Below are 18,613 nucleotides of genomic sequence, written 5' to 3' on the forward strand. Positions count from 1 at the left end.
TTTCTTGAAAAAAAGGTCTTATGTCAGAGGTGCTCAGTATTTGTATAGAGTGAACCTAGCCACAAAGCTTGTACCGTGCTGCAGAGGGTGAAAGGCAAGCCTTCAGCCAATGAACGATAGTAGAGGGAGCTGGTTATTTGATCATAGAAATGTTGAGCGCTCCACTGAAGACAATGATGTGCTCCAGGCTTCTAATGGCTGGTAGAAGCCCGGACCATCAACATTCCAATATTTGTTCAGTTTACTCCTTTGGCTCGGGCCTTTAACGCTGGAGCGGGCCTTTAATGGCCAGTAGAGTCCACTATGTCAGGCTCGAAGGCTATAGTGGAATATTTCTTTCTGATGTAGTGCTCTTTAAAAGAGGTGTATCTTCAACTCTTTACTAAAGTAAAGCAACCTTGGGGCTGTCTTTATGGTTACAGGAATGTTGTTACAGATCCTTGGTGCATAAATGGTAAAAGGCCTGTTGCCTTATTTTTACTTTTTTATATCCTTCCAAGATAAATGGTGACTTCACCTAGAGCAGAATCTGTCCTTTCAGATGTCCTGCAAGTCTGGTCAGCAGTGCCACGAGCTTACAGTCAACACCCTGGCTCTCATATTGCCCTACTCTGCTTAGCTGCAGAATCCACATAGTTCTTAGGTGCTCTCCAGAATAATCTGCTTCTGCAGTACAGTCTCATGCTGTTTCATCTCGGCACAAAAGCTGGCACAAACCACTAGCTGCACAGGGAGCCGATGCGAAATCCCTGGAATAAAACAGTGGCTTTCTCCAGTAGACTTGCCTTCAGGGCTGGACTAGGAACCTAAAGCAGCCCTGGCAATTTTTTTTGGATCCCCCCCCATCTCACCATAAACTCCCCCCCCCCCCCCCCCCCCTTTTAAGGAAGGGAGTGCAGGTGTGAAAGTGTGAAACGCTGTTGCTTTTGTTATTGGGGCCGATATTGTAGCACCTCTGTCAAACTTGACTCCAATAACAAAACCGGCCCCACCACTGCAGAACCGATCCCCACCCTTCCAGCCTCCCAGGGAAACGCCCGATGCCCGCTACGGCCAGTCCCGCCCTGCTTGCCTTGCCAGTTCATCAAGCAACCCTGAATGCTTGGGAACTGCTTTGCATTTCTTCAGGTGAATCGCTCTTACAGAAAGTAAAAAAATGGTGAAAAACAAAACTAGGAGATGCAGAGTATAGAGTATCGACCTAATTTGCAAGGCAGCAGCCAAGGCGCCCTCTTAGATAGCCCCATTGTGGACACTTTGACTAGGTATTCCATCAAGAGAAAAGATTGATCTATAGATTGGAGAGTTTCATTCTCCCTCATTTTGTTTCTTGCTTTGCGTTGTTCTCGCAGGCTGGTATTGATGCAAGCAGAATTTGTGACTGAGAAAATGCCGCATGTGTAATCACATTCGTATTATACAAGGTGAAGTGCTGTGTCTTTGAATGTCGCACTATTCAGTTTGGTTATCGCAAAGGACGCAGTACATCTTGCATCGGTCCCTGCCAGATCAGTACATGTCCCTTTTGGCCTTAAAGCGTGTGTTTTAGTTTTTTGTAATGGCCCTGAAAATTTGCTGTTCTCACCGGTAAACATGGGTGGGAGTCCATAAGTAAAACTGGAGGGATCGGTGAGTGGGTGCGAGTAGCCTTTGTATGCCAGTTGTGCAGTCATGTGAAATGTGACTAGTGGTTGTAAAGGACCTCTTCTTTGCCTGATTGACACACGTTTCTTACCATTATAGGTCTGTCTGGAGCTGGAAAGACCACCCTAAGCATGGCACTGGAGGAACTACTTGTGTGCCATGGCATACCTTGCTACACGCTGGACGGGGACAACATTCGTCAGGGCCTTAACAAAAACCTTGGTTTCTCTCAAGAAGACCGCGAAGAAAACATCCGCCGAATTGCTGAAGTTGCCAGATTGTTTGCCGATGCAGGCCTGGTGTGCATTGCCAGTTTTATTTCCCCGTATGCCAAGGTAAGATGGCCTAGTGAGTTAGACCCTGCTGAGATGTCTGTGTTACAAGCCACAGGTTTGGCGCGTCAACCTATGGATTGTGTAATGAGATCGGTTCTGTACAGCACTCCGAATGATGCAGTGGCAACCTCTTTGAGCTACTGATCCATCTCCTGCAAGGCTTGTGTTTGTCTTGTCTGCTACATGATGTCCCTCAAACTGTCATTCTTCCCCAGGCAAAGACAATTTCGAACTGAATTTGCAGACGTAGTTGTGAGCAAGTGACTCCTAGGATGTCCCTGAGGTACAGGTGTGTGGAGCGGTATGCAACCTTTACAACGCAACTTTTACCACGCAGTGCTATTATAACTCATGTATTACAACGAAAACCATTACAACGCATTACACTGGGGGGCGCTCTAGGATAAGGAATAGTTTTAATTTACTATCCAACACCTTCCCTAGTGTCCACGGGGACTGGAGTTGGAATAGTAAATTAAACTATTCACTATCCAGCACCCCCAAGTGTAATGCGTTGTAAAGGTTTTCGTTGTAATACTTGAGTTGTAACAGCATGCGTGGTAAAAGTATGCGTTGTAACGTCATACATCCGTGTGGAGCATTATACATGTGGCTGGGTGGAGAGGAGTGTAATGGGACCGGTTTTGAGGAGAGACTCATACAAGGGCTGTAGAAAGAGACTCCCAGCAGTTGGATTATTTTTGCCCTCACTTGCTTCTGATTAGTTTTTGTGCTCTTTTTTTTCCCCACTTTCTAGTACTCCAAATGTTTAAAGTGCAGGTACCCAAAGTATTTCATAGCAGCCAGCTGTCGAAAGCCAGGGTTAGCAAATACCAAGGCTAGCTTGTCTTGAGTCATCCTAATGTCTCTTCTACTGTCCTACACTTCCTTTCTCTTTATTTCACCCGTGCATGTTCTTTTCATTTTTGCTTTCTTCTTTTGCTTCTGTTGGCCATATTTCTCTTCTTCCTTTATCCCATTTTTTTGCACTTGTCTTTTGCTCTGTGTCACGGTCTGATGATGAAAAATAATTCCTGGCCCCCTGAAATGACTCTTGGTACTCATCGCCTGTAGCCACCAGAACAAATCAAGTACTGCCTCTCCTGTTGTCACTCCTGCTTGGTTGCCATTACTTCCCTGCTGATTTTTTCTTTTATTCTGGAAAGCCGAAGGCAACTGCAGGTAAATTGATCACTGCACAGCCTTCAGTCCTGAACGTAAAGACCGTTTTTATACCTTTTTTGTGGCTGATTTTGCCTCAGGCTTCAGGCCTCAGGCTTAGCATGATTAAAGTGAGGAGCCTGAACAGCCATGTGTTTTTCACCTGGCTGCTTGATAAGAGGCTGAGGGAGCACTGCAAGACATTGGAGTTCTGTTTTTTTCCAATGTATGTTTCAGGTATGAGTCCGCTCCTGCTGCGCTGCCGGGGGCGGCAGCGAACCAGCGGAACATTAAGCGGTGGCAGCATAGAATGATGGGAGCTTTCTGATTGGTTGCCCAGCTTTCAACCCTCCATCCAGAGTGCTAATAACAATTGTTGCGATATGCACAGATGCATGTGTTCCCAGCTAAACGAGCGCCTATTGGTGTTTTCTTCAGTGTGATACATTAAGCATAGCATGTCTGTGCTGTAACGTTCTTGGCATACAAAAAACAAGGTTGCTGTGCGCTTACCTACAACCATAAGTATATCTGAAGCATTATTGAGCAGCATATCTTAATAAACCAAGGTGCCCACACGTAGTTCATCAATTGTATACTGCGCTGGCCTCTAACGAGGGGGGAGAGAAGCAGAGGGAGAGAGAAGCAGAGGGAGAGAGAAGCAGAGGGAGAGAGAAGCAGAGGGAGAGAGAAGCAGAGGGAGAGAGAAGCAGAGGGAGAGAGAAGCAGAGGGAGAGAGAAGCAGAGGGAGAGAGAAGCAGAGGGAGAGAGAAGCAGAGGGAGAGAGAAGCAGAGGGAGAGAGAAGCAGAAGCAGAAGGAGAGAGAAGCAGAAGCAGAGGGAGAGAGAAGCAGAAGCAGAGGGAGAGAGAAGCAGAAGCAGAGGGAGAGAGAAGCAGAAGCAGAGGGAGAGAGAAGCAGAAGCAGAGGGAGAGAGGCAGAAGCAGAGGGAGAGAGGCAGAAGCAGAGGGAGAGAGGCAGAAGCAGAGGGAGAGAGGCAGAAGCAGAGGGAGAGAGGCAGAAGCAGAGGGAGAGAGGCAGAAGCAGAGAGGTGGGGGCAGAGGGAGAGGCAGGTAGAGATTGAGGGAGAGAGACGGGGGGATTGAGGGAGAGAGACGGGGGGATTGAGGGAGAGAGACTGGGGGGATTGAGGGAGAGAGACGGGGGGATTGAGGGAGAGAGACGGGGGGGGATTGAGGGAGAGAGACGGGGGGGATTGAGGGAGAGAGACGGGGGGGATTGAGGGAGAGAGACGGGGGGATTGAGGGAGAGAGACGGGGGGGATTGAGGGAGAGAGACGGGGGGGATTGAGGGAGAGAGACGGGGGGGATTGAGGGAGAGAGACGGGGGGGATTGAGGGAGAGAGACAGGGGGGGATTGAAGGAGAGGGACTAGGGGGGATTGAGAGAGACTAGTGGGGATTGAGGGAGAGAGACTGGTGGGGATTGAGGGAGACGACTGGTGGGGGATTGAGGGAGAGAGACTGGTGGGGATTGAGAGAGATTCAAATTTATTGCAGTCTTGCGGTCACATTCCTAGGTGACAAATATAGGACGCCTCAGTTAGGTGAAGGAGGCAGGCTTTGTTTTGCTAGAAAGCATTCACCTTTTTCTGAAGGCTGTAGGAAAAATAAAGCACCTGTTTTTCGGCATTTTATGCTTATGATCTGTGTGCCTTCAGCTTCTTAATACACAGCATGGTCATGGGGTTTGCAGGCGCTCAAGTGCGCGCACACCTTAGAGGAACAAAGGTAATAGTGCTCGCCACAGTCAACAAACGAAATAAATAGCTTATTAAAATTTTCACATTTGCATTTATAATGTATATGTTTATAATAAGGCCCAGTTACCCCAGCCTAACGAATGATTCTTTGAATGATGATTGGCATCTCTCTCTGTCTCCTAGGATCGCAACAACGCCAGAAAGATCCACGAGGCAGCTGGTTTGCCTTTCTTCGAGGTATTTGTTGATGCTCCTCTGCACGTGTGTGAACAGAGAGACGTGAAGGGGCTTTACAAGAAGGCCAGAGCTGGGGAAATCAAAGGTTTGTATGTGCCAACGTGGCCCTCTGCAGCTCACGCTTTGTGTACAGGCATAAGCGCACACTCAGGAAAATCATTCATCTGCTAGTTCTTTTAAATATTTGACTCCCAATGAGCCCTCTGCAGCTGATGCCTTGTGTGCAAGCATAGCACACACAAAGGAAAATCATGCACTTGCTGGTTCCTTTAAATATTACACTACCCAGGGCCTTCGGCAGCTCCTGCATTGTGTGCATACAAGGCACATTCACGGAAAAATCATGCACCTTCTAGTTCTTTTAAATATCCGACTACCGCGGGCCCTCACGGAATAATGGGGTAACCCAAATGGCCAAAGGACCTGGGTACAGTTCCATACATAACAAAATGGTCCTAGTGGCAAAAGTGAAAAGGAAAATACAACATTAATTCACTTATCTCAATCAACGCAAATTGATCATTGTAAGAGAGAGAAAACAGACCAACCACAAATAAAATTTGCTAAATAAATTCAATTTCTATTTTATCAGTCAGTAATGCATACATATTGAATGGTATTGTGGTTGCTCTATATAGTGCAAGAAAAAAGTGCTCATAGAGGTTAAAGTGACACATAAGAGGAAGGAATAATAAATGACAATAGCACAAAAAAACTAACACATCAGTGTATGCAATAAGCCTATTTGAGTGTATTTTCTAATATTCAAGATATATCCATGCTAGAGATAGGTGGCCCGTAAATCAATGTACACCCTCCATAAGGATCTGAATATTCAACCCTGTCTTGCAAAAGTATGTTGATATTTCGACCCGACTTTTAGTTGAGGTGAATTGTGACCTTCTATGCGGGTCTTCATCAGGACAGAAAGGGAAAAAAAGGGGGGGGTGCAACCTTTAGCGGTGCATAGATAAAACTTGGTACAGAATCCAACAGTAGTCTATCCGTATAAGGGCTCAAGGCTCCTAGTCCACAATTCAAAGTTGAAAGGATTCAATTTAACTGTAGTAGTCATGCATGGATCTAATCCATGCATGCGGCATAAAAGCCTTGTACAACCTCTGGCAAGAGCCCATGGATTGAGTAAATCTGAAATGGGACTCTAGGTAATCTGCAACATTGTATCCCTCGGCCCCAGCTCACACAAGAAAATCCTGCATGTGCTGGTTCTTTTAAATATCCGACTCCCCAGGCCCTCATGTGTCTGTGAAACTATTTAAAGAAGAGCCATAAAAGCCCACCACTGAATACTCTACCCCAGTAAGTTATCAAACGGACACCTTAAACAGAAATACTTATTTTGCAACGTTGTGTGGTGTATTGGGAAGCTGTGTTGAAATATAGGGCTATGTTCAGGATTGAAACAAAATGTGTCGAAACCTAGTCAAGAAAACAAATATGTGGCTTTAGCGGCAAGTTCTTTCTTAATACATGCTTTTCTGTGAAGAACGGACAGTGATGATGTTTAGTTTACAAATAGTAGATTTAGCCACTTTCATCGCACTCTCAGATCATTTCCCTTTAATCCCATTCAAATGGCGTAAACTCGCCAGAGCCTAGCTGGCCATGGGCTTGATCTGCTGGTGTAAACAACAGAAAACTATGTTACTTTGATGTTAACCTCATATCAGTGGTAGTTGGTGTTATATCACGTTGGGGGGTGCAAGAAAAAAATACACATAACAAATATACATATACACATAAGCATAATACACATAACCTATACACAATAATATACACATTTAAAAAAAACACTTACTCGTCCCCGTTCTGCAGCTCGTCCTCCAAGTGCGAAGCCCACAGCGAACTCTCTCATCCAATCAATACTCTGTTCTAAAGCATCTTGATTGGCTGGCTCCATGCTCCAAAAGGCACTGTAGTCCTGTGCCTGCTCTCCAACCCAGCTGTCCAAGACAGCCGGGTTGGAAAGGTTTGAATAGCGCATGTCGGTTTGGCGAAACCAACATGCGCAATGCAAACTTAAGTGCCCAATCGTCACTGCTGCCGGTCATTGGCAGCAGTGACGCTCTGGTCCTGGCCTGCCTGCGCACTCAGTTTGATGGCAGAAAGAGTAAAAAATAAAATGGTAATAAAATTTATTCTTTTACTATTTCAATGTTGATGCTTTCTGCCCAGCAATTGGAGTGGGGGGGCGTCATTCATCCTCTCCCATAGAGGAACCGCTGCTGCCTCCTATACCACATAATGTGCACCATTAATTCATGATTTAAAATGTCGTGGCTCCAATCTTTAGTTCTGCTTGATTCCAGAAGGATAAATGCACTCAAACGTAGTACATAATTTTAAAAAAGTAGTCTTTTCTTTCATCTAATGTATTCCAAAACACAGACCCAGCCAACGTTTCATTTCCATTGAATATGAACGTCTTCTGGGCTGTTGAGTCTTTATCATAGGTCAACAGCTTTGCTTGCATCTCCAGTATCAGCTGAAATAAAACAGTATCCCGTATTTCATGGTAGAACTCGCAGTCCCTTGAAGATTCAGAATAGTAATTAACTTCAGCTGCACAATTCATGAAAGATTCAGTACTTCGTTTCAGCCTTTCGTGTGCCCCATTACCATTGGCGGCTGCCACAGAATATTAGGGGTGGGGCGGGGATGGGGGTGGTAGAAAAAAAAATGTCACTTACCTGGCTGCCGGTCGTCGCCTCTCCTCTGTTTCTTCGGGAAGCAGGAAGCACACAGAATCCCCTAAGCCAATCACAATGCTGCTGTCTCCAGCGTGATAGCAGCGTTGTGATTGGTCTGAGTGCCCTGGTTCCGCGCTCTGAGTGGGAGTGGGAGCCTGTGCATGTTCTCCACCCAGGCTGTGCAATACAGCCAGGAGAAGAACATGCTAACAACATAAGACTATTTGGCTGGCCCAAGATGGACGGGCAAACGTCGTGCGCTCTTAAGTGCCCCAAACACACATCAGCCCCCTCCCACCCCCGTTGCTGGCTGTGATGACAGCCCCATACGCAAAACGGGCCGAAAAAATAAAATAACACAATGTTATCATTTTGTTTTTCCTTTTTCCACACTTCTCTGCCTTAGCAGAGGAGCTGCCGCTGCCCATTACAGAGTTGATAACACGTAAAGTGTAATGGCACATGTTTTTCATTGTATCTGACATTCCAGCGAATGTTTGTGAGGTCAGTGAATAGGGATGCGATGAGCGAGTTCCCTCTTTTAGCAAATCACCCTCTGGATTTTAAAAGCGCTCTCATTGCCTGGGCAACAAATCCAGTGCTTGAAATGGAAAAATAGAAGTACCTCGTGATGTACAGTACTGGCCCATTTAAAGCACTGTAATCACAAACGTGGCACCTCCAGCAGCTCGGGCTGTCCCCATTACTTTTATTTTAAAAATCTGTTGCAAAAGTAATTAAAATCGAGTGGTTTTCTGATAGTCCAAATGCTGGGGGTTGATCCTGTCTCTCTTCTGTGTCCGGCAGGCTTCACCGGTATCGACTCTGGATATGAGAAGCCCGAAGCCCCAGAGCTGGTCTTGAAGACAGAGTCTTGCGAAGTGAATGATTCCATACAACAAGTCTTGGAGCTCCTGCAAGAGCGGGTAAGGCTAGGCGCTATACCGTATACATTTAAAATGCTGGCAAAGAGGGAAGCAGTTGTCTTGGGAAGACTCACCATTGTGCTTTTGGGGTCAGTGATTTTCCATGAATCACTTTGTTTTTTTTAATTAAATGTATTATATAGCGCCGGACATTGCGCATAGGAGTTGGGTTAAGACGCCAATTATTTTTTCCGTCGTGTTTTTTTCACTTGCTGGTGTGCGAATACTGGGCCCGATTCACAGAACTAACTTAAGACAATATCCTAAACTCACTACCATATTGTTATTCACAGTAGGCACTTACTCATTTTGGTATTCACAGAAGTAGGAGTCCTAACTTTAGGACTCCTAAATGCCTTCTGTGAATACCGAAAGTCTTAAAGTTAGGATTTTTCTCAATTTAGTAGTAGTAAAGTTAGGACTCCTAACTTTCGGAATCCTAAATGCCTTCTGTGAATACCGAAAGTCTTAACATTTTGATTTTTCTCAACTTTACTACTACTACTACTAAACTGAGAAAAATCCTAATTTTAAGACTTTCGGTATTCACAGAAGGCATTTAGGAGTTCTAAAGTTAGGACTCCTAACTTCTGTGAATACCGAAATGAGTAAGTGCCTTCTGTGAATACGAAAAGGGTAGTAAGTTTAGGATTTTGTCTTAAGTTAGTTCTGTGAATCTGGCCCACTGTGAATATTGCATTATGCCCTTATATATCAACAATTTGTATCCTTGCTCCCCAGGAAGATGTCAAAGGGGGCAGAAGGTTAAATTAATAGCGTCGAAGGACATTAAACATAATAATTACTTAGCATAAATAATGAATGAACACGAAGACCAACCTGTTTGGGGTCGGACTGGAACAGAAAATAGGTCTGGATACCAACATAAAATTGCCCGCCCTTACCAAATCAGAAAGTTAAAAAGTGTCCCATAGTTGCAAATCGAGGAACTTGGGAACTTGTGTGAAGGCGCTGTATATGTTTGCAAGGTATCGGATAATCAAGCATTGCTGCTACCTGCAGGCAATGTTTTGTGGTAATATAAGAAAAGTCAACATTAAAACTGGCCCTCCAGACCATACAACAGACTTACGAGAGCCCCCCAAAAATGTCCATAATTTGACCTATCAGAGCAGCCCTTCTAGCTCAGCCCAGTTGCCCTAGAGGCTAGTCCGACCCCGCCTATTGGATATTAAGAAATTGTAGCATGGCAAATAAAAAATATACCTGAATATTGTGCCCCTTTAATGGCTAACGCTGTGCAAGTTGCTTCATTTTTAGAGTGAGCCGGTGAGTGAATCGCTTGCTTTAGGCAATCCTGCCATCTAGCGGTTGGATGTGGCTCACTTTCTTGCCTGCTTTTCGTTGTTTTTTACAGCCTGACCTGTTAATGAATTCCGTTCTTCTGGCAATCCTGCCATCTAGCGGTTGGGTTCGGTTCTCTTCCGTTATTTTGTCTGCTCCTGGCTACATTGACCTCAAAGGCACAGATGCAGAAACTGCTTAATTCTGCAGCTGAAAGGATACAAGTGCAGTTCGTATGGTTTTCGATCTGAGTAGTCTTCAGGTGGTTTAGGGCCTTCAGTTCCCGTAGAAAGTGGTGGATTGAAGGTGCGTAGCCTTAAGTCATCCATGCGGCAGCACGGTACGCCGCTTATTAGGTGCACGTGCCCAGGCCTGTTAAGGGTTATATTATAAAAGACCTTCCGGGAACTCGACAAGGAGAGTAGTTGAGGGCACATACCTTTTCACTGTTGGAGTTGTCTTTGATACCCATAAACCAGAGTGAATGACAATCTGGCAGGGGCGGCTCATCCATTAGGGCGGAGGAGGGTCCCCCCACTGCTTTCTCACAGTGCGAGAAGCAGGAACATAAAATGGTAAAACTACAAATTTATGTTTCTGCTTCTCGCACTGCGAGAAAGCATAAGTGTTTGGTTGGGGGTGGGCGGGTCTAGTCTAGGGCAGGGGAGGAGTGGCTTACACACTGCGGAGGGCGCTGGCTGTTTGGTCGGTCCCAGGGCCAACCAAAGCAGTCCTACGCTCTCTGCCCTTTCTCCACATAGGCTGCAATGCAACTTGCCTGGAGAAAATGGCCTCCCCCTAGGCGCCTGGATGGTCGGCGTCCCTACCAATCACAACACTGCCATTACAGTTTTATGATTGGCTTAGGGGAGGGAGGCTGCCTGCTTCCTGTTCCTGACGAGACAGGACAGCAGGTCAGGAGAGACGACGCAGGACTCTGGAAGGTAAGATTATTCTACTTTAAAATTAACACCCCGTGAACCCCCACCCTTTTGCCCCCCCCCCCACTTCACTCCCCCCATTTTTCCCGTCTCTACTGCAATCAGGAGCCGCCAGTATACAGCTCCTATATCCTAGTCACGTGAGAGAATGTTTTCTGCTTCTGATGAGCTGTTTGCTTCTCTTTGATCAACTCTAGAGCTGTAGCCTGCATATTTTTTTTTTTGCGTTGTCGTACGATTTCAAGCAGGCCTTTTAATCTTAATTGTGTCCGTCTGGAAATGTAGATACGTCTCCTATTCAAAGGTGACAGCATGGCACGTTTTTGTTTTTGTGGATGTTTTAAAACATGTAGATGTGCCACTATTCCTTTCTCTTCAACTCGCCTCTCAACCGGAGAGGTGTGGCACAGCGTCCAGAGCAGCTGACTCTGGAGCATGGGGCTCACGGCTCATCGCCGGCAGCAGCTCAGCATTATATGACTGTGGGAAATAGCTCACTTATTCTCCATGACGGCCCAGTGCCTTGAAACCTTAAGGGTAATATGTTTACGCTTTACGAATATGGATTATTATAACTCTCTGGGTGACCACCTCCCACCCCCTGTTGACATTTGTAGGCCCCCTTGATCTTTTGGGTTGCTTTATCAGGTGTCCGCAAGGCCTTGCTGGAATGTGGTGCACCTAAAGTGTACCCCTGCCAGGGTAATGTGTGACTATTGTCTCCTAAGCAGACAGTGAAGGTATTGGGGGCACAGGCCATTTTACCAAATCGGAGAGGAGTCCATTTGCCCACCCAAACAAGTACATTTTTTCAGGCCCCTATACATCACAAGGTTCTTCAATTTTCCCTTCACTTATTGGTGAGTGGTTATAATTGTATGTGTGTATGCACATGCTAAAGTATTAAATGGGCATGTACTGGGTGGATGTTGTTTTACACATGGATATGGTATTTTTGTGTGCAAATATTGAAGCGTAGCTCCTTGTTGCAGCATGGGCATGATGTTACCCAAGGAACTTTCAACAGGGTAAAGCCTGCAGCCTTCTGGGAAGGGTTACACAGTCCCGTATTCAGTCCTTGCAAGACCCCATCTCTCCTGGAGAACAAATGACCCCCTAAACCCTTTTTCAGGCTTGGCTGCTCTGCCTGCACATCTTCACCAAGAAAGTTTCCCCAGCATGGAATGTCCCATCCGTCCCTCCTCTAATACCCATACTCCGTGCATTTCGGATTTCCAGTGTTCCTCTGTGCTGGGAAATGTTTGAACATTGTAGAGTTCCCACTTGGAAAACCTACAAGCTCTCTCTTGGGATACATATTGCTTTGACCATTTGGTGCCTGCCACAGCCCTCTCCTTTTTGGAGAAAGCTCAGAATGCCCAGTTAAAATATGCCCGGAAGTGGCTAACCAATATTGAAGCTTGGTGCTTGCCTTCCTACCACTGCCTCTCTGAACCGGGTAAGAATTGGTGTCTGCTGCCAGCACCCTTGTATTCGTCTGCATTATGAAAAAAGCTTAGTGGCACCATCTTGGAGCGGTGTCTGCCAGGATCAAGACATCTCACTTTGTGTGTCCGCCCTTCACCTCCTCCGTCGGCGGTGCCCTCCTGGATAGATTTGAGTAAGGCAGAGATTTCGAAGTGCACGTTTACAGAGAGGCATTTTGGTGGCTAGGACTGAGAGATTACTAAGAAGACTGCATTGGTTAAAAAATATCCCCGCTAACAAAATAAGTGCATCTTCCGGGCCCTATGGAGTGTTTTGTTATTCAGTCTGCTGAAGTGCAAGTGGCAGGATCTCCCATAGCTGAAGAGTGATCACTGGAAGACCCTGCTGCTGAGATGCCTATTTTTAATGCACAGAATGGTAAAGGAAAAGAGTCAACCTTAACAAAAGGAGGGGGGCTCCATGGAAGGGATATCTTGCCTGTGTGCATTTCTGCTTGGAGGACTAGGTCAGGTGGCTTGAATTGAGGCAATGATACATGCGGTGTGAATCGGACACAATTGATTTTATGAACCCAATGTTCTGAACCAGCTCCAGCTTACGGATTCATCTCAAGGGAAACTACAGATAGGATAGGCTGGGTGTCATCTGCTTAAAATACGGACCCCTTGCCGAAGTATACATTATAGCAATAGTCTTTAAAGGCTCCAATAGTCTTTAAATGCTCCTGTAGGCTGCCTAGAAGATGAGAGATGTGTTTTTTTTTTCATTGTAATTGCACAAACCTATACGAGACAACACTGGTTCTCACCCTAAATGGACGTGTATGTACAAAAAACTGTAGCAGTGGCAGGGGGGAGTGCTCGCCAATGAGAATGTCGGTAAACAACGTCACCATAGCATGTTGACCTAGCAGATTTCAAAGTGCGGATGTTGCAAGTGTTGCTTGAAAGAGCAAAGTGGAGATTTTCTCTCCATATGGCGACTGGCACCAATGGAGAATGCAGATATTAGGCTGGCTAGGCTGTTATTCGCTCCCTTCGCCCATGTGCATAAATAGAATTGCAGGTATTTTTCAAGGAAGGTAGTCTTTCTGGTTGCTGAAAAATCTGCTTGATAAGTCTCTGAACTGCAGCCCTTATCGGTATACAAACCTCTCACTGAAAATCTTAGCGCAAAGGTTGATGTTCGTCAACATCAAAAGATTCTACCTAAGGTGGTTTTGGGTTTTCTTATTTCTCTAATCTTTGTGTTACGAACATTCTTCCTAGGCTCTCCGATAACAGCTAAAATCACTTTTGACATATTCGAAGCTCAATGGGCACTTGGAATTTAATCAGCAGAGCTGAGTGCTCAAGAAAGATTGGCAGTAACATGTTCATCCTATCTGATTAAGTAGGGCCAAAGCTGGCAAACCGCACCGGTCGAGCGGACTTGAAAGTACATTTATTTCTGCTACCACGTAGCATGACGGAACTTGGCTGGTATTCCCAAAGATCACCCCATTTGAGGGGGAAGGGAGATGCAGTTGAATATCAGTACATGAAACATGCAGAGCTGTGACGTGGCCCTCATTTCAACATAACTAAATACTGCTGGATTCACTCGTATGCAGGAAAAGGCAAAGAAGTTGCACAAAATGTTTTCCAAGTTTGCACAAACCCACTTCCTTGAAATCTAGGAGTATTACCGTATTTTCCGGCGTATAAGACGACTTTTTAACCCCTTAAAATGTTCTGGAAAGTCGGGGGTCGTCTTATACGCCGGATGCTAAATCTGAAGGAATGTTTTCATACATTTTTACATAGCGCGGACTACACCCGAAGGTGTCAGACTGCTTCTGCATTATATAAAAATGGGCTGATGTGAGCAACAATAACAATGGACAAATTACAAAAGCAAACATTAAGTTACATGGATCAAAAGTGACAATAGCGAGCAACCAAAATACATGAGGTAGCAATCGGTACATTCCTGGAGAAAAAGTGATAAGTGTGCAGGTTACAAAAGCATACAAAGAATACAAAGCATACAAAGTACGAGCCAAAATAAAATAAAATACATTCTCAAAATGGCTATGCAGGACTGCGTTGGACTGCACTGGAAGTGGGGGTAGTCTTATACGGCGAGTATAGCACGAAACCTACATTTTATTAAGCAAAGTAGGGGGTCGTCTTATACGCCGGGTCGTCTTATACGCCGGAAAATACGGTACTCTCTCTTTATGTAATTCTCTATTTCACTTGCTAGAGATTTGCATGCAAGCCAGCCAGTGGGTTCAGTAGGTTATGATGGTTAAACTGATGCTATGCATGTGGTTATAGTCTGTGTAATGCTAGGTGTATTAGTAGATGCGTGCTCGACTCACTTTTGGTTACTAATGTTTTAGGTTGAGCCTAGCGTTGCAGCATGCATGCGCTGCTCGCTCTGCGAAGCATGCTTTAGTAGGGTATGTTGTGGAAGTGCTGTGGAAGCCTCGCCCACTCTCTGCCCATATTTGTAATTGGCTGGTGTCAATGTCTTTGGTAAACGCTGGCTTCCGATTCATTATGAGGCTTGTTAGTCCTGCTTCAGTACCGCCCTTTCTCCATTTGTTGCCCCCCCATAAGGACTGGACCTTTTACTTCGCTCCTAACATGGCATGCTTTATTTAGTGGGTGAGCACTATTTACTTTATTGACAATGGTGACTGTCCTACTGCAGGCACAACTTGCTTTGGTGCCATCTTTACTCCCCTCAACCCCCTCACTCCCATTATTTGTGCCTTCTCCCCCGTTGTCCATGCCTTCCAATAACACTCCCCTGCCGTCCCTCCCGTTGTTGTGATGCCTACCGTGCCTTCGCACTCTCGTTGTCCGTGCTGCTCCCCGTTGTCCGTGATCACTACCATTTACAAAGCAATAGGTCTCGCGTAAATGTGAGTCCTATTCCATTGCAAATGTTTGTTTGGGTGAGAGCCGTATGGAACCAGGAGAGCCATTCCCTGTGGAGGAGGGGGTGGCGGGGGGGGGGGTGGGGGGGGGAAGAGGAACTCTGGGTCAGGAGCGCAGGGTAGTGGGAGATTTGAAAGGGTAGATTGTTCCTTTCTGTTTCTTAAACTATGGCCCTGTGAACTTGTATTTTTCTAGTCACTGGGGTAACCATGTCCCAAGGGAACCCTGAATTTAAACTTTACAAATGGAGTTGGCTTCCCTGGCCTGTCCCCTATCCTCGGGCACCATTTTAAGGGCATGATTGCATTTGCGGGGAGTGTTTATTATTCTTAACTCTGCCCCTAACGGTGTTCGTGGCAGTCTTCCAACCCTCCCTTCCTTCCGTGTTTCACTTTCTGCTTGGCACATTAAAAAAAACACATTTTTTAAATGTAGAACTCACTCTCTCGCCCACCCAGTTTGTCCAGATCTCAACTTTGTTCTTAAACGTAATCCACAGCTGCCCTCGGATACTGTGTGTGACTGGTTTCTTTCTGTCTGCATGAGAGTCTTTGTGACTTTGCTGCAAGCTAAACGATTCACTGGGTGTGTGTCGGGGGGGAGATGGCAGCGGTATCAACTGTTGATTACTTGATTTTGGGACCCCAGCATATTTAAAGCGAGAAGGGTACTAAAGTTTGCAAGTCTAAACTGATGGGTGCTGCATGGAATTGTGATTTGAGATCAAGCTTAGGCAGCAGGTAGGAAGAAGGCAAGAATATTCGCACCGAGCTGTCTGGATCTTCGTTAAGTGATAATAAGAAATGTTTGGTAAATAAAATACCTCAGTGGCAATATTTATTCAGCATTTCTTCAGTTACACAAAGGATTAGACTTTTAAGAATTTCATTTTGGTACACCTTTGAACAACGAAAAATGGCGGTCATATTATAAAACATTAAGTCGTTATTATTAAAAATAATGAATACGAAGGTATCCCTTAATGATCTACTGGCTTTACAGGGTGAGACGTTTAGTGCTAACTTGTTTTTTTAACACTACAGTCTCTGCCTTTGGGTTTCGTTTTTTGTTCTCGGGGGCAGAACTGTGCTCTGGACGGCAGGGCAAAAGACATCAGAATCCACAGTGGCAGGCTGCAGTCCGGGGTGATAACCGGAGCTTGCCCCTTGGAAAATCTGGGACTTCTCCGAGGCCCCAAGCTGCATTCAATGCATGCATGCGCCTCTACAGCAGCAGGACGTGTCGATGAGCTGTAATTTGTATATGGCGTCATGCTGCAGTCATAGTGTGGATCGGAAGGCTGTGCAATATAATAATAATCCACATTTGTAAAGCGCGAACAATCACCCATAAGGGTCTCTAGGTGCTGGGGGCTGTCGGGAAGATTAAGCAAGCTATTGCCCAGAGTCACATGGCGCTGGGCTAATCTGCTGCCGGCACCGGGGATCGAACCGTGATCCCCAGATTCCGAAGTCAGTCGCCCTGGCTGCAGCGCCACTCCTCTTCCAATAAGAACTTCACAAATAACGTAATTACTTTTGAACATGTCACACACTCTAAATCCGTTTCTAAATGCTTTAAATAACGTGTTATACTATTTAGGATACTCCGTTTACGACCTTAGCAAAAATGTAAGACTGATTCGGTTTTAATTCTGACTCGTTACCTGCCAACAACTCCTTTGTTTGAGCAGTGACTGTTGGTTAAATACAAATCCTAACTAAATTCAATAGATACCATCTAAGACGCAACTGGTCAACCGGAATTTCAAACACAGATTAAAACTAGGGGATCTCAAATGACTTTCTTTTATAAAGCAACTCTTGTGTCATATTTTATGACAGTCTTGATTATACAATCATAAAACAAACAACAACATTTAAAATACAGAGTTAACAAGATTGAAACCATGTTATCTCTTTTTACAAAATATTTTTAGTGACCCTTGGTTTTAATTAACCCGCATTGAGGAAAGAGTGCTTCACCCCCTCTGCCTCTACATTTCTCTCTAGCTGTTTACTGCTGCCCTCCACCCTGTCATCTATGTTACTTCCCCCGACCCACACCCTCTTTCTGTCGTCCATACCTTCTCCCCCCCCACTTCCCTGTATATTGCTTTTCATCCTGCTGAACGTTGACCCCACCACCATATTACTTTTATAACACTCTGGCCATCCATGTTGCTCGCCCCCACCATCCTGCAATTTGCAATGCAATAGATCTGGCATTTTAGATACTTTGACCTATTGGTATTATAAATGACAATGCCTTTTATTATTGCAGGTGTTTTTTAAACTCATAAATAAATGGCATAGTCATTTACAATGCCAATTGGTTAACATCTCGCGATTGCGAGACCTATTGCATTGCAAATGCTTGTCTTTAAAATATTATCATGCGCATATACTGCTAACCTCTTGGTGGCAGTATGAGGTAAAGTGTGTGGCTCCTTCAGGCTTTAACATTGGTAACATTTTCTTCTGCCTATTAGTATCAACCAGAAGGAAAGCAAGGAAGCTCACACGCTGGTGACGGAACCGCTCTGCCACCAGCCTCGGGTGAGCTGTGCTGATGACAGAGCGGTTCCGTCAAGGCCCCGCCCGCTCAATAGAACGCCCAGCAAGGGCACGGAATCCGCGCAGGCGCGTCGGGCGGGCCATGGCGGAACCGCTCCGTCATCAGCACAGCGCCACCGCGGCTGATGACGGAGCTGTTCCGTCATCAGCATTGATGCGGTTAATGTATGTATATCGACCAATCAACTGAAATTGGACTCTGATAAAAATTAGTTAGTGATAATAAAAAACAAATCTAAACTCTGGAACCTCGCTTTCTGGCCTTCGGAGATGGGTGCTCCTCCTCTCCCAAAAAAGTAGTGAAAAGTGGCATTCTCATAGATAAGGATTTATCCATATAGCCTCAGATAGGTGCAGTGACCTCAGCCTGCTTCCAACAGCTTTGGAAAATAAACAAAATAAAGTATTTTACCTTTGAGGCGCTCATCCAAATTATAATCGCCTTGGTTATGTCCCGTATTGATTTTGCCAATGCCTTATGCCTAGGACTTTCCTCTTGGCTTGTGAACAGACTGTAGATAATACAAAATACGGCAGCAATGATATTTCAGCAGCCAAGATACTGCCATATTAATCCCTTGATTAAAAACTACACTGGTTTCATGAGTGCATTTTTAAAACTGGGTGCCTTCTCTTTAAATCTCTTCACAGTAAAAGTCCGGCTTTTTTGTCTGCCAA

At 45.3% G+C, this 18,613-nt stretch overlaps 1 protein-coding gene across 2 annotated transcripts in view; it reads left to right on the top strand.

Annotated features, from left to right (window-relative positions):
• The window catches only part of PAPSS1 (3'-phosphoadenosine 5'-phosphosulfate synthase 1), a 322,558-nt gene that overhangs the window by 97,258 nt on the left and 206,687 nt on the right, over nucleotides 1-18,613 (top strand). For both annotated transcript variants that reach the window (XM_086962022.1, XM_086962020.1), the window contains exons 3-5: nucleotides 1,744-1,979; nucleotides 5,044-5,182; nucleotides 8,616-8,734. In XM_086962022.1, coding sequence (XP_086818148.1) covers nucleotides 1,744-1,979; nucleotides 5,044-5,182; nucleotides 8,616-8,734 — 494 coding nt within the window. The remainder of the gene's footprint in view (nucleotides 1-1,743; nucleotides 1,980-5,043; nucleotides 5,183-8,615; nucleotides 8,735-18,613) is intronic.

This window comes from Lissotriton vulgaris, chromosome 3_1, assembly GCF_964263255.1.
Source record: "Lissotriton vulgaris chromosome 3_1, aLisVul1.2, whole genome shotgun sequence".
NCBI lineage: Eukaryota > Metazoa > Chordata > Amphibia > Caudata > Salamandridae > Lissotriton > Lissotriton vulgaris.